Source organism: Enoplosus armatus, chromosome 15 (genome assembly GCF_043641665.1).
Source record: "Enoplosus armatus isolate fEnoArm2 chromosome 15, fEnoArm2.hap1, whole genome shotgun sequence".
NCBI lineage: Eukaryota > Metazoa > Chordata > Actinopteri > Centrarchiformes > Enoplosidae > Enoplosus > Enoplosus armatus.
In genome coordinates this window covers 8,745,781-8,762,348 of record NC_092194.1, presented here as the reverse complement: position 1 = coordinate 8,762,348, position 16,568 = coordinate 8,745,781, and the positions used below count along the sequence as shown (strand labels likewise).

At 41.5% G+C, this 16,568-nt stretch overlaps 3 protein-coding genes across 3 annotated transcripts; 2 read left to right on the top strand and 1 right to left on the bottom strand.

Moving 5' to 3' along the window:
* The first annotated feature begins 283 nt into the window (after window positions 1-283).
* On the top strand, window positions 284-3,303 carry LOC139298081 (KATNB1-like protein 1). Its single transcript, XM_070920917.1, has 10 exons — window positions 284-376; window positions 1,045-1,151; window positions 1,251-1,288; window positions 1,380-1,656; window positions 1,759-1,874; window positions 1,971-2,021; window positions 2,106-2,195; window positions 2,367-2,471; window positions 2,661-2,754; window positions 2,861-3,303. The coding sequence occupies exons 2-10, from the start codon at window positions 1,050-1,052 to the stop codon at window positions 2,891-2,893; spliced, it is 906 nt and encodes a 301-aa protein (XP_070777018.1). The 5' UTR covers window positions 284-376; window positions 1,045-1,049; the 3' UTR covers window positions 2,894-3,303.
* A 799-nt stretch (window positions 3,304-4,102) lies between these two features.
* LOC139298155 (fibrinogen-like protein 1-like protein) lies at window positions 4,103-6,211 on the top strand. The gene is made up of 2 exons (XM_070921043.1): window positions 4,103-4,250; window positions 5,517-6,211. Exons 1-2 carry the CDS (start codon window positions 4,103-4,105, stop codon window positions 6,209-6,211), a joined length of 843 nt encoding a protein of 280 aa, XP_070777144.1.
* A 1,467-nt stretch (window positions 6,212-7,678) lies between these two features.
* On the bottom strand, window positions 7,679-9,283 carry LOC139297606 (muscarinic acetylcholine receptor M5-like). The gene has a single exon (XM_070920352.1). The coding sequence runs from the start codon at window positions 9,251-9,253 to the stop codon at window positions 7,679-7,681; it is 1,575 nt and encodes a 524-aa protein (XP_070776453.1). The 5' UTR covers window positions 9,254-9,283.
* Between the last annotated feature and the right edge of the window lie 7,285 nt (window positions 9,284-16,568).

Genomic DNA, 16,568 nt, shown 5'->3' with positions numbered 1-16,568 from the left:
CACAGCTTGCCTCTGATCAATAATGTGCTAAGGCAAACAGCTGATATGCCTCACTGATCAGGATAAAGGCACTGCCAGGGCTCATGACAGTTTCATTAGAAAATCTGTGAGATCAGCTGACTGGGAGCATGACATAGCACCACAAGTCTACAACACAGCTTTAACGACGTGTTTGGTTTTGAAATTTGCACCATTGATATCTCAATAGTCGCTAGAGGGTGCACACTACCCAAACTGCATTATGAATAGGACGCTTTATTCTCTGATACTGGGCGGTATTATCCGTTGAAATTGGATGTTAGTTAGTTAGCAGTCGCCTAACGTAATCAAAGGGATGGTTTAACTGTACTGACTCTGTTTAGGAAAGGAAAACAAGGTGAGTGCACCAGTTTGGATACGTTGTTTAGTTCACCTTCAGCTGTAACGCAGTTATGATGTGAAGGTTATACACTATGTCCTAGACCACGTTACAACCACCGTGCTAAGCTGTTTTTATCTTATTAGTTACCTGCTAGGCTGGCTGCCAGGCTAATTCCTAATAACTACAGTACGTAACGTACGTTAACTTAGGTATAGTATATATAAATACGTACAGTTATAACGTTACGCACGACATAGAGTCTTTATATTTTGTCTCCGAGCAACACTTAACGAATAAGGCTCTCCAAAAGCTCAGCCTAGCACAACCTAACAATATTAAATTAGTAACTAAAATCACTCACAGCACAACTCTACTGTTGGGCCAGGGAGCAGTTCCGGAATACGTCATTGCACAGAGGCACAACAATGCCCATGTGGATTGTGGGAAATTGTGTTTTAATGTGTTTAGCCTGGAGAACCTGTAAGACTGGAGGTTAAAAACTTTAACAACTTCTCCCATAATTCCTCTTATCTTACTTATCTGCCTGAACATGCTTTTTGCCACCTTAAGGCATAAACAAAATGCAATATGAATGCTGTGACTAACAGATTTATAAACATGTATTTATTATGACTAAATTAAAAAGAGGCTTCTCTTTTAAAAGAGGCTTCTCTTTCTCTAAGGTCTAATGGACTCCAACAGTGAAGGCGGAGAGTATCCTGAACGTGCCTCACGACAGGATGCAGCCCAGTACAGAGTAACCTATCCTCACGGGAGGAACACAAAAGAGGTAAGCTGGGTGACCCCGTATAATACTCAAATGTGTTTCTGTATGCTGGACCTCTTTTCCTTCTATTTATCACCATGCAAAATGTCTTTTTACATGCAGGCGGATTATGATAAAAATGAGGAGTTCAACAAAAAGAGGTAGGTTGTGCATGTTTTGTGGTTACATTTCAGCAGGTGCATAATGTGATGTGGTTTTTGACACAATGTTTGAACATTTCACCCTGCCCAGGTATCCCGTGAGTCGCTCTGGCAACAACCCAGGCCGAGTGAAACGGGTCGTGTCATGTAAGAGGAAGACCCATCATCTGACGGTGGCTCGGAGGAAGCAGCTTGGGACCGGGAGGACTTATGATGCTGCAAACAAGGAGAATGAGATGAACAGCATGCAGGACATAGAACCGGAGATATTTGACATGGACCCTTGGGAGTTCCCTCTAAATGTCAGTAATAACCACAAGACTGGTAGAACTGGTTCTGAACAGGCTGACTACAGTACACTCACTGAGGTTAGAAATACTATCACAGCTCAGACTGTTGCAAGTTTTTTTTTATGAATTACTGTGGTACTAACATGCAGATAAAAATCTGAACCTAACAATGTTTTTCAGCTCTCAGGGGATCATAGCACATTGACTGATGTGCTCTTTGGAAGAAACCTGAGACTGAAAGTGTCTTTAACGTTGTGGCAGAGAAATGTTGGAGAGCTGTTGACATACTTTCTGAGGTACAAACATGTCGTATGTAGCTGGTTTCAAAAATATGATGCACAGTATGTTCATTAGAATTTCCAAAGTAATGTTACTTCACTGTCTTTGTACAGAATCCAAGACGTTGGTGTGTTTGTTGATTTTCTCCCACTGATAAGCAAAAGGTGAGTGACTTGAATTTAGCAGAAGTCTGAGTAACACTGACTACAAGTGGAATAAATGTCACTTTAATCTAATTTTCTCTGCAGCATTGATGAGGATTCCCACAGGATCACCATTGGCTGTTGTGTTGACATCTTTCCTTTAGTTAAGAAAGTCCTCACCACTCCATATGAAGAGTGAGTAATGAATTGTTTTGTTTTTGCGATGTAATTGAATTATTATTATTAATTTTGCATTTTACAGAATGAAACACATAATGCACACAGACAAATCAAATAGGCAGTATGTAGCAGAACGATTACTGTACAGAAATGCAAAGGACTGATGATTGTCTTTGATTCTCACAGGTATCTTATTGTTGGTTTAAAGTGGATAAATTCAGTTTTGAAAAACTGGTGGGAGGAACTACGAGCAAGTGGCTACAGTGGATCAACTAAGCATCCGTTGGATAAGTAAGTGTAAAGACATAAAAGCTGTGTATATTCAAGCAATGCTAATTAATGATAAATTAAAAAAAAGCTGTAATCATCTGTTCAGTCAATCAACTTTTTGAATAGATACATAACAGTAACTAAACCACCCATCGAGCACTATTTGAAACTCATCCTTAGTGGTAAAGTCTTTATTTAACTTTGTTACAGAAACTTCCAGGCCTTTAATCAGCAGTTATTGGAGTTATGGTATCAGGAACCTTTACTGAAATCTGTTCCAGGAACTGCTGGCAACATGGCAAAGGTCAGTGCTGCATGTATGAATAATTCATCACCAGAGTCATTTTTTCTGTCAAATTTTATAATACGAGAAATGTCTTAGTCTTACGTACATTATCTTTTTCCCATAGGTCATTGATTCTTTCCTGTCTCAACTTACCTGACGACAATGAAGAGCCAGATGACAAAGAATTCTCTGGTAGCAACCCTGCAAAAATTCGAAGAATCATCAATAGAATTGTTAGATTGGAGCTGCTGTTGTTTCCACAGAGAAGTGCCTTTTAGTTTGTACTGTACCTGTCCTGACGTCTGTAGAGCCTGATGTATTTATTGGCTTGCAGAGCAACTTGAAAAGAAATACTAAGAATGTGCAATATAGATTTAATCATGTGGCCAATCTGATTTCATTGTCTTTTCATTGACCAAGTAGGATGATGTAATTAGTATCAGCGAGAAGAGTTTTATCATTGTGTAGTTTTCTTGGAGGCTTTCATGAATTTAAGACTGAATGTCAGAGTTGAGTTTCATTGATATGTTGTGTATGTCTGTTCTCTTTAATTGCCCCATTGGTGATGAATAAATGTCTATTGAAATTTTAAAGTTTGTGGTATGTTTTGTGGTTGATACTGAATTTAATTTGTTACAACCAAAACAAAGGGTGTAACCCTTTTCTTCTGTGGGAGATTATAGCACAGATATGTTTCCATTTTATTTATGTGAACACAAAACACACACTTCCGTGGAACTGCACATGCTGTGCTTTAACTCAACACTGTACTTCCTGAACTGAACAACCTCAGGTTGAAGTGCAGTTTGGTGACATAACAGGTAGAAAAATAAGCTGCCAGATCACCAGCAACACATTCAGTTGAACCCCTACAATTCAGTCTCATCTGGACTTCAGCCTCATTCAGTCTTGAAGTGATTTAAGTAAGGCAGAGATGCAGGTTTACATAGTTCATATCTCTCCATTTACTTGTGAGTTTATCTCACTTGACACAGATAAGTGGAGGGTTGATGTCACTGTGATGTGAACCTGAGGCTAAAGTCCAGCTGTGACTAGGCAGGAGACGCTGTAGGGAAGGATTTCAGTGAACTCTGAATCTGAGCTCAGCAGTGGACATCCCTGTTTGCACTCTGGTGCTTTTCATTCAGTCAGTGTGGACTAATACAGTGGGAACGTGGGAAAAGATTTGGGTAAAGAGAACATATTTCTGTCACCTCATACAGGTGGCTCTACTGAAGGTAAGCACATTGAGCACTTCCTTTTTTTCCTTCAGTACAATTTTGCTGTGTTCTTCATTAAATTTATTGAATTAAATAAGAAGCTTCACTGTATCATTAACTAAACACTGTTGGTTTGACAGTGAAGGATGAATTGTTTGAGATGCTGGCCTCCACCGGTGGCCCTGCTGCTGCTGCTTAGTGTAGCTGGAGTTCACATGGAGCATCTCCAAGCTGAGAACCTGAATCTCGTTCCCCCTGATGAACATAACTTGATCCTGAACCCTGCAATGAGAGGTATCTATTTGTGTATCTGAGTAAGTACAAACAGTTGTAATAGTTTGGCAGTTGATCATGGTTTTACCATGTTTACCTGGGAAACATTGAGAAACAGTGTTGGTGTGCTGTTGCCATCAATATAATGACTAATTCCTGGCATTGCTTTTTACCACAATGTAGCTTTTGACACTGAGGGTGCTAAAGTTGAATACAGTGAAAATACAGTTATTCAGTTTCTTGCTGACACATAGATGAGAAGACTGATATCACTCTAAATATGAAGCTGCAGCTAGCAGCCTGCTAGCTTAGCTTAGCACAAAGACTGGAAATGGGAAAAAGCTTTCCTGGCTCTGTCTTGAGGTAACAAAATCTTCGTACCAGCACCTCTAAAGCTAACCAATTCAAACGTTATATCTTGTTTGGTGCAGGACTCCAGGAAGTTACTGGAGGTCATAGTACGGCATGTTACCCCCCGTAAAACTGACGTCTCATTTTTACATTTACATTTTAACACTGTTTTTTATATGGATTAAACAAGCAAGATATAATGTGTTAATTGGTGAGTTTTAGAGCTACTGGTATGCAGATTTTAATACCTTTAAACAGAGCCAGGATAGCTTTTCCCCCTTTCCAGTCTTTGTGCTAAGCTAAGCTAACAGGCTTCATATTTACCATACAAATATGAGAGTGATATCAATCTTCTTATCTCATTCAGCAAGAAAGCGAATAAGTGTATTTCCTGAAATGTCAGACTATTCATTTGAATAAGAAAAATGTAGTTGTGATTACTTGGAGATTATTGAATTTCAATGAAAATATCTGTCTCTTTCCAGTTTCCAGTATGCCATTACTACACAGTGGAGTGATCTTACGCAGACCAACAGATTTTCCAGTCGTTATTTGTAGTTTAGTTTGCTTGTTTATTGGAGTAGTTGAACAAAGATGAACATACCAGTTTTCCAATTCTGCAGGTTGTGGTGTGTTGATCTGTTCCTGGTCTGGTGAGAACTGTGTGCACTCCCTTTACCTGTGCCTGTCATTTCCTGTCTCCTATGCCCTTGAATATACAACCCTGTGCATCTAATGACCCAAGTGTCCAAAATAATACTGCAAGATTATCTAAACAAAATAATATGACATGCCAACAATAAATATAAATGGCTCCTACAATCTGTGAATATGTTTTCATGTCTGCATAATGGAACATATTACAGTAATACATGTCAGTGTAATTACCTTTTATTAACTACACAGTTATGACTGATATGTTAATTTGCCCAACAGTGCTGCCCAGAGACTGCTATGAAATGCTGATGACCTCTTCAGGCCAGGCCAGAGACGGGGTATACCTGATCCAACCAGGTGACTCCCCCATCGTGGCCTACTGTGCTATGCAGGAGGGGGGCTGGACCGTGGTGCAGCACATCACCGTCAATAGCAGCGTGAATTTCGATCGTACCTGGGCTGAGTACAAGTATGGCTTTGGGGATGTAACTGGTGATCACTGGCTTGGGAATGAATACCTTCATCAGCTCACCCGTGGCCCTGGGCGCTATAAACTGGGAGTAAAACTAGTGGACCGAGACGCCATCACCAAGACGGGGGAGTATGATCCACTCCTGGTGGAGGATGAATCCTCAGCATACAGGCTTAGGCTGGGGTTGTTCCAGGGCACAGCGGTAGACGCTCTGACCCTGGACACAGAGAACTACCTGCACGACAACCAAAGATTCACCACTAAAGACAGAGACAACGACAACTACTTCCAAAATTGTGCTAAGCTGGAGTTTCAAGGGGTGCCAGGAGGAGGTTGGTGGTACGACGCCTGTGCTGGCGCCAATCTCAATCGCAGGAATGTCATCTACTGGCAAAAGGACTGTAACAAGGAGCAGCTGTGCAAATACGCATGGATGATGGTGAGACCTTCAGACACAGTTAAACTGATTCACAGTGGAGACTGCAAGAAGGATGAGCTATAAGGACACCATTCTCATGATTTGTGATACTGTATGACTCTGGGTTTGGCAGCTATTGAGGGCGAGGAGTTTTGTTGGGTTTCTTTTAGGTTTTCTTCACAACAAACACTACAGCAGGCTACATCATCCTAATAGCCATTAAGCTGGGCATTCAATTCACCACATTTTATTCAGAAATGCATGGACATGATCACAAAATACTGAAAAGAACAAAAAATGAATCACAAATTTGGAACACAGTATAAAAATGCAGTACAGGTTTAGCTCTAGCTTTGTTTCCACCATACACCATGTCAATACATGAAGCAAAGCATGTCATTCCCCAAATTGCAAGTGCAGATTTCTGGTTTATCACAGTTACAGTGTTTCATGACATTATAGCTTATGAAACATGTAAAACATCTTTTGCATGTCATCTCCCATCCAATGCTTACAGAACATTTCACAAACAGCAGTTTTTTGTTTTTTTTGCCACAGTACATTACAGGTTTGCCAGAAATACAATGAAGATATGACAACATATTGATTTAGCTACAGTAGTTTAGAGAAAACAAACACTGTATTTCAATGCTCAAAGAAAAAGAAAATATCCTGAGGATGAAGTGTAATAAACAGATTATAATAAACAATGTGTGCTGTTAAATCCTCCACACTTTTCCCATTGTAAACACTGACATTGTTTAAGCAAGTTTATTATGTTGTTTGAATAAAATGACTAATAAGTCTTTTAGTTTGAAGGGATTATACTGTAATGTAGACCAGTAGGGTTCAGTATTTTTATTTTGTAATTTAATTCATGGAATCATTACTCTTTTTTTTCCACTGAGATTTAGCAGGACAGAAAAATATGAAAACACTGAAGCTGAATCTATATTCACTCTTCTGACAAAATGACATTGGCACATGTGAAAAGGCTTTGATGATCATCAAGTTACAATCTTGACTCAGCAAGCAGATTCTGACATCAGGACGACACGTATTAGCCCTTTAAAATAAAATAGCCATTCCAAAATGTGCATCCTCAGTACAAACACAATACCTACAGAATAAAACATATCTGCATGTGTTACGACATTTTGGGTGTAAGAGCATCGACTTGGGGGAGGATACTTGTCATCTGTGCTTCTTGAAGCAGTGTGTGTTAACCGATGGCATTTCCTGCATAAGAGCATCAATTTTGGGGAAAAATATAGGTATTTGTAATATTAGAATGTATTTACAGTGTCACTGATTCTTTCGGGACAATTTTATAATGTTCTTCAATTTCTAACGTTTGAACAGTAATTAACATACACTACAGCAGACCTACTGATTAATTAGCAACACTATAAATTGTACCAGCTCCTTGATATAGTTTTTTACTTTTGATATCACCTAATATGTAGAATTCAAGTTCATATAGCCAAGACTATTAATGCAAACATATAATTTACAGGCATCATCATACACCATCTTAGAAAAAATAATAGTTCATGTCAGTTTGGAGCTGACCACTGGGTTTTGTCCATACCAGTATAGTTTCTCCTCAATCCTTTTCTTCTTCCACTGGCAAAGTAAGAGCATACGGAAGGTCTTTTGGAAAGTCTTGTTACAAAGGGCGTAGCACATGGGGTTGACAGTGCTGTTGACGTAGCACAGCCAGTAGCCCAGATGCCAGAGCGAGAGGGGAATGCAGTCTGAGCAGAAGGTGGAGATGAGCACCATGATGTTATAAGGTGTCCAGGTTAGGATGAAGGCCAGCAAGATAGCGCTGAGAGTCTGAGCTGCCTTCCTCTCCTTGATCAGCACCATCCTCTTCCTCTTGGTGATCTGGTTCTTCAGAGTGGCGTCTATGGGCTTCGACGTCGAGGAGGTGGTTGGAACGCTCATGGACTCGGCCGAGGAGAACGTTGACGACGCCATTTTGGTATCCCCGTTTTTGCTGTGGTGCTCCACGTGAGTGTCTTTGGCCACAGGCTTGAACTTGTAGGACACACACTTGCTGCTCCTCTGGGAGTTGCTTTTGGGTGGCGTCTGGAAGAAGCTATCCTCTTCATAGCTACTGAGCTGCTCACTCTCGCTGCCCACTCCGCTCTTGATGGTCTCACACGCCTGGTTCCTGAAGGAGGGCGGAAATCCCCCCGGAGACACCGGCCTGTCCTCATCCTCGGAGGAGGCATAACTGTTGAAGGTGGTCAGCTGACCAGCTTTGGACCACTCGTCATTGGTGGCAGCTGCTGATTTGGCAGCATTGCTTCTGCTGGAGGAGGACCAAGAGGCTTGATTCCTGTCATGTGAAGCCGACCTTAATTTACAGCTAAAACAGGATCTGATAATGGTCTTCTGAGGCTGGGTGACCCCGGGCTCTGTGGGATAGTTAATCCCCTGCAGCTCTGCCAGATCTTTGGTCCTCTTCTCTGTTTCTTTGTAGATTCGACAGTATAGGATTGTCATGACTGATACGGGAATATAAAAGGCAGCAATTGCTGTCCCAAAGGTTATCACTGGCTCAGAGAAAAACTGGATCTGGCATTGCCTCTCGGGCACAGTCCTTTTTCCTACAAAGTATTGCCAGCAGAGAATAGGTGGGGCCCACAGAATAAGTGACACCAGCCAGGCCAAACCTATCATGATCCCGGCTCGTTTGGGAGTCCGTTTGGCCCTGTAGGTCAGAGGTCTGGTGATTGAAAAATATCTATCAAAACTGATCACCAACAGGTTCATGACTGAGGCATTACTGGCTACATAGTCCACCGCCAACCACAGGTCACAGGCGAGGTTCCCTAAGGCCCAGTAGCCCATCAGTATATAAGAGGTATAGAGATTCATGGAGAAAACACCTATGATGAGGTCAGCAGCTGCCAGACTCAGCAGATAGTAGTTATTCACTGTCTTTAGCTGGCTGTTGACTTTAAAGGAGAGCATCACCAGGACATTCCCCACAATGGTGATGAGGCTGACTATGGCTGACACAGTCGCTATGGTGATCACCTCCCACAGACTGTGAGTGACCAGGTGGATATCCATTGTACTGGTATTTAGAGTGGAGTTCAGTTCTCCTTCCATGGTCTTCCTGTGTTCGTTAGCGTCCAATCACGACAAGAGTGTTTGGATTTGTCATTTTCAGGAAGATCTCCTGGAAGGACAAGAGAGAAAATGTTATTCTTTCTCCTTTCAAAAATATTCCACTCAGAGCCACTAGATGGCAGCAACTCAGCATGTTGAGCACCAAATTTTCACACTTGGCTTGACACTAAGGAGTAGAATACAAGCTAAATATGTTTTGCTCTTTAAAACGAAACGTAAAATCTGTGTTTGTCATACATCCTTAACAGAAGTTTTTACTTTTAATTAAATTCATAAAAGTTGGTATCAAAGGCATTGTTTTCTCTATTATTTGTTGGTTCCGTCTGCTGAAAAAATGTCATGAAGCTATTGTCTTCACACATTTCACACAATTAGTTCAAGCTCATGGGGGTATACCCATATGGAGTGTTTTAGGCAATCTCTGCAAACATCTGTGGCACATTTCAAAAATCCAGGTCATTACATAAATTTATTCCTTGCTCTAAATCTGTGCTGTTACATTAATAAGTCAATCCACACATTTCAAATGATGAATATTTGAAATGTGTCTGCTTGAATTATTTAATCTCTTTAGAAATTGTTTAACTTTGAGTGTACTTGTCCATCCACTTTCTACACAAACTTATCACGGCCCAGAACCTTTCCCAGCATGCACTGGTCAAATAATAGGAAATACAACGAAAATGTTGCCAGTATTAGCAGGATTAACACAAAGATTTCCAGCACACTTGAGCTACGTGTTTTGGACTGTGGGAATAATGAATTGCCAGGAGGATGAGTAAATCAAAGCGAATATCCATGACAGGTCATTATGGTCACTATACCATTATGAAAAGTTGCACCTAACCAGTTATTGAAATACAATCTCCATCACCAAGCATACAAGTCAACCTATATGAGAACATTTGTGTCTCCTGATCCCAGATATATTGTGTAGTAGCAATCACAAAGGCTAATCAAATGAAATAATAATGAGAAATCTCTTTGTTCTTTCTATCAGTCAATTGTGACAACATCATTTTCAAATAGTTTGCAGAAATACTGTCTAGAAGAAATCAAGACATGAAATGACGCTTGGATATCAGCGTGAAAACCAATCTTGGTGCACTCTGTGGGAGCCAATACTGTACATTGAGCCATGAAATATTTGAAAGTGTATAAAATGACAGGTGCAGTCTGTACCCAACTTTGAGGTTGATGAAACATACAAATCTGCCTAAATGTCAAACTCACTGCCAGCTAATATGTCAGTTGTGCATCAAATACCCATTTCTGCAGTGTATACTTAATATTTAAGAGTGATGCCTCTAAAATAACCAAATAAGCTAATCTTTTCTGTGTGGAAAAGCTCTGCAATTCCCAATATATTCCCTTCTCTGCAGCACTTTAGTCTATTAGCAGAGGTGTGTGGTCATTTCCCTCTTTAAAACATCACCTGATAAGGTAACTTTATGTCTCCAAAGTCAACCACAGTCTGATCACTAGTCAACACACAATGTTTAAACACTATTGTTATGGATAATAAAGTCACATCCATGCTCATTGCAATTATGCAGTTTCTTAAGTGTCATATACTATCAAGGAGGTACAGTACTCACATGCAACTACCCATCCTGCACCAGTAGAGAGCAGCATACACCCTCCACAGCCTCCTTCACACACAGCCCCTTCACTCTCAGGTTAGAGCAGTGGTGTGCATGCACATTTCAACGTTTGGTGCTGGAGGCACCAATCGATAGTTGCTGAGGGATACCTATGCCAACCTAAACCTGTGCGTTTGAAACAAGCCCACGGGAAATTTCTTCGGCTTGATGCCTTCCTTTTCATGACCTACAAATGCATGACAGTGCCATGTGGTCGTGGTCTTGCTCTTGCCTTTAAGGTTTTTATCAAATGTGTTGAAGCAGTATTAAATCCCATGGGCTTGAGTACATTTGTATATGCGGATGGATGATTATACTCTGTGGGGAAAATACAGATTTCTACACATTCAGACTACACAGTATTTGAGCGTGAGGTTAGTCTCTCTGTCCTACTGCTCCACACTGTCAGTTGAGATGATAAATTCTCACTACCTCCTTCCAGCTTTCCAGGGAGGGCACCCCTGTCTCAGGATATATTTCAGCCAACTGGGCCCTACAGCATTTGTATTTTCAGCCGTGCCACTAGCTCTTTATTAAATTAGGGAATTTCAGTGCCATGTTACAGCCCAGCATCTGCGTCCGGTGTATGACCTTCCAAGCTCTAAATGTTCACATTCTCCAGAATCTTTGCTTACTATTGTAAATGACCAGTACAACAGCAGTGGACACCATCAGGGAGGCACAGACGGTTTGAGGCTCTCAGTGTGGAGCAACAGTGAACTCTGGGGCAGATCACTACCACAGAGAAAAACCCTCCCCATGTGGGTTGTAGCAATTGAACCTTCAAGCCATCAGCCAGAGCTGGCAAATGGGTTGGGATGTCCCCTCAGTTGGTCTAATCCATATAAACATGCCCGTAGAGAAACAGGGCAAGCAGTCAACACATTTATTAGCACCGTGCTGGGGGATGCATAGGCTCTCAAAGATACAGGTGAGTGTAGAAGCGCTCTCATCGGAGGACTGCAGGGGATACCAAACAGAGAACTTAAGGTTACTAAATGTAACTTTGGCTCTGTTAGGGAGATGATGTATTTCATCCGAAAGTGTTCTCTCACAATTTCAGTCAACAATGCAATGGTTTGGACGTAATCACTACCCCGTACTGGAGAAATAACTTCCACACTCATTGGCATTCTTCTGACAGCGCCAGGTTAGCAGGAGTGCCAGCGGCAGCCTGAGGCCCACACAAATAACATTCCAGTCACTGTGGGGGTCCTCCTGCAGGACTTGGATTGTCCCTCATCTTGTTATAGAATGGCATTTCACATCACATCACTCAAATCCCCACATCATTACACTGTTTTTAGCGTGGGAGGTTCCATGAATCTGTCCACGCACAAACGTAGCCTTTGTCGTTTTGTTCTTATTGTTACTTCAGCACAGACTCTCATAATGAGGTAAAATGGCACATCCTTGTTAGTAGCGCGTCTCTTGCCATGTTGGTTGGTCAGAGGGTCCACCGCTTTGGCCTTGAATGAAACATCTACATCAACTGGATGGATTGAAATTTGGTACAGATATTCTTGCCCCCCTCAGAATTAATTGAAATAACTTTGGTGATCCCCTGAGTTGTCATCTAGCACCATCAAGTCAAAATGTTCATTCCTCAAATATTTTATGACCAAATACCTGCAAAACTAATGATATTCCCATCAGCCTCAGCTGTACTTGTGTGTTTAGTGCTAATTGGCTAATGTTAGCATGCTAACATGCTAAACTAAGATGGTCAAAATGGTAAACATCAACATGTTGAGCATTGTCAATTCTGAGCATGTTAGCATGTTGACTTAAAGCATTAAGTTCAAAGCACTGCTGTGCAGTACAGCAACAACAAAAAAGCTAACATGGCTATCTGGACTTTGGTTGTTTTCTTCTTAGTAGTAGCAGGGAAATAACACCCAGAAACATTTCAGGTGTCAGCCATTCTTCAGTGTTTTTTGCTGATTAGAAAAAGTGTCAGCATACTAACACCCCTAATTATGATGTTGAACATGGTAAACTCTACTGTTAGACATTGTAATTCCTATTTTGTGTCGTTCTATGACTAATTTTAAACTGTAGAGTGACTTGCTTTGAGGCCAGTCTAGGAGGAATTCAACCAAAATACACCAACTGGAATAAAAAGAGCGTGTTTTTATTTTCCTTTTTCAGAAGAAAAGACTGAACCATTAGTATTTATGTTCGATGCCACAAAAATAATTAATTAATGACGACAGGTACAGCGTTAGAGACATGACAATATTACTGACTCACTCATGACTGTTGTGTTGCTAAGCTTACACACACACACATACACACAAACACACACACACACACACAGAATAGACTTGTTCTACCTCTTGACCTTAACCGGTAGAACAAGTCAAGCCTGCTAATAGCTTCTAAATCGACGCAGGAAGCGTTTTAATGGTACACTCAGAACTCAGAGTGTGGGGTAAACATGGACTCTGCGTCGCTATAAATAGTGAATATGGTCTGTTGTGGCCCGTATCTGGACTTTTTGTGGATGCAGTTTGGTATCAAATGTGACGCACAGTGGGGGAAGAGCTTCGTGACGCTGTCTGGTAAGAAAAAAAAGGGGGTTTGAAAAACAAAGAGACTATCGCAGAATTTCTGGTAGCACACTGCGTGTATTTGTGGCTTGGTTATAAAGTGTATGAGATAAAAAATATTACACCTGGAGGTCATTACTATGGATCAGTGCCTAATAATGGTGCAAAGATGTCTTGCTCTCACTTTTGCCAAGAAAACCATAAACGTCCTCATTACAAATACATCCTAAGAGTATCCGAGTGCCTCCTGAAATATTGTCTGAGCTCAGTATGCATAAGTAATGGTCATTGATCCAGTGATTAACAGTGCCCAGTCTGTGAGTGAGGACAGACTAGGTAGCACAAATCGGTCCTGAGCCATACTGAGTGCAGAGGCGGACATGTTGAAGGGTGGCTTCCTTCAGGTCCTCTGGCACCTGGCCATCAGTGCTCCTGTGCAGTGGCTCCACACACTGGCCCCCACCAGGCCTCCCAGTCATACATAACCTTTTTCTACACTCTCTTTTGGTTGCAGCACAGCTGCTCTGTACAGCTGAAATGTGAAAGCAAATAGCGTGTGTGTGTGTGTGTGTGTGTGTGTGTGTGTGTGTGTGGCATTTGTGAAAGAAAGCGAAAGAAGATGAGAGAGACCAAAAGAAGAAGAAGAAGGAGAGAGCAAAAGAGAGGCGTGTCAAAGCAAAGGAGGCAAAGGACACCATATGTGTCTGTGTGGTGAGTATGTATGATGTGCAAATCAGCCAGGAGCTTTTTGGCACAATGGTTCGTGCATCCTGTAGTCAGCCCATTGACCCATGGTTAAGATTCCTGCATATGTGAGAACCTTAGAAATGCTTGAATCATTCTGTGTATCAGGCATTGGAGGAGAAAGAGGATTATAAATGTTCACATGTAAGACATCTGAAATATTTATCAGTGTGTCAGTTGATGGTGGCCACAGCTAGAATGCAGCCATATCAATCAAAGAGTCTATATAAGGATGGACAATGTCAGGTTTCTGCTTTTTGTTTATTCAATGCCTAACCTTTTTTTTCTCCCCTTTCAAAACAAGTACACATCTCCTCTCCAATGATGAATGCGATCATTAGATGAATATTATGATCTGCTTATGGCCACTCCAGTGGCTTTGGCAGCTGCTGAAGGGAATAAAACGATAACGCTTAGTGCCTCCAGGAGTTATTTTTTATGAGCGACAACAACATTTCATTAATGCCCCATCATTTGGATAATGATCTGGCTATAAACCGATTTGTGTTCTTGTATGTAAGAGTTTTCTAAATATGAGTCGCTGTTACTGTTGTTTTGCGCCTCTAGGTTGTCTGATGTTTATTCCCAACTCATAACATGGACAATTTTCTCTATGCTGATATTACATTTGTCTGTAAAAACAGGCAAGGTAGTATTTAGCTCGCTGGCATACTATATATGAAATTAGAGCCAAATGAGCACAGGTCTGATGGTGTAGTGCATTCCTGTTGGGCAACTCCCAAACTACCATTTACAATTTCACCCCCCAAAAAAAGCCATTTAAAGTAAAATTGCTGCTCAAAAACAGTCAAGTCTGGTCAACAATCTGGTCACGATTTTTCCTTACCCACCACACCATTACTGCAACAACATCCAGGTTGTTGAGCACCAGCACCTTTCTACAATTATTGTAACACCTCAAAAGATCTGTGGGGACTGGATGGACTCGTTAAAATCACGCTTCACTGCTTAATCCTTCCCTGTTTTGTTGTTTTCACTTAATCAGAGAGAGGAGGGGAAAGGAGGTGAGAGCCATGCGCTTTAGCTTTTGAAGATAAATATTGATTGGTCATTTCAGGAGAGAAATAAAAGGACACTTTAAAAAACATGAATTCCACATTTTTGAACCATGCAGTTGAAATAAGGATGCCATTTTGAATTTTTTAGAAAAGATATTTCAAAGACAAGTCTAAAAGGAGATAGAAGGAGAGGAGGGGAGATAGGGTGTGCTATGAAATTGGGTGTACTACTGAGGGTTCATAGAAATATGTGGAAGACGGATGAAGGTTATCACAGCAGACATGAGTCTGAGATGAAGACTCACAAGAGACAGAGAATGGAATGTATCAAATAGTGAAGAGGCAAGATATTTAATGACTTACAGCCTTTGGAAACACACTTTTACGGCTTTAAAATGTACCTGATATGTGACCAAATAGATATCCAATCTAATGTATGGCACTACTCTACACACCAAGTCTTCCAGAGGAACAGATGCACACACATCTCTCCGTCAGCAACATCTCTGTTGCTTTCATTAAGGTAAAAGGCTACATTAAAAATACATGCCAAGACCTCTCAGACATGCACTTGAGCACGCATGATGTTGTTTCCCCTTAAATCCAGGTCATGCCTTTGTGCATTAATGAAAAAGTGCATATTCAGACACTTATGGTTCTCTAGAGACTGTGAAACAAGTCACTGATGTAAAAGGGGGGGGATGAACATACTCACAGTTGACTTTCATCAGATCTCACAGTCTTCTGTTTAAGGGCAGACTGTGTCTCCTGGTGAGAGCAAAGTTCATAGTTAATCCCTTTGTTTTGCCTGAGAAGCCTTCAGGTCAAGTGTGGCGATGAGGAACAGGATCACAACACAGTTGGAGGGATGGATTGAAGTGGATGAGAAATCCTGCTTACTTTACCCTTGCATGCCACAGGGGAACACAGAGGCAGAGGAGAGAGAGGACAAAGAGTAGGAGGAGGGTGGACACCAGAAGGCTTCAGTCATCCCTGCTCGAGAGGCGCAGAGCACAGCATCACGTTCCCCTCAGCCGTCCAGTGTGTCCAGATGAGAAAAGTATCCTCAAGTTGCAGAGCATCCTTCCTCGGTCATTCATAAATTAGCAGAATCTGCTCAGGAGCCAAAGAAAGAGGACGAGAGAGAACTTTTCCTCCCAGTCTGAGCTGAGCTGGATGAACTGTGCCGCCTCTCAGTCAAGTTGAGGCAGAATGTCACTGAGAGGCTGGCTGACGCCTGAGCTAAGTCACTGCCACTGCCACACTGCTGCCACCGCTGCTGCTGTTGTTGCTGTTGCCGCTGCTGCCGTTGCATCTACTCTGGCTGACAGACACA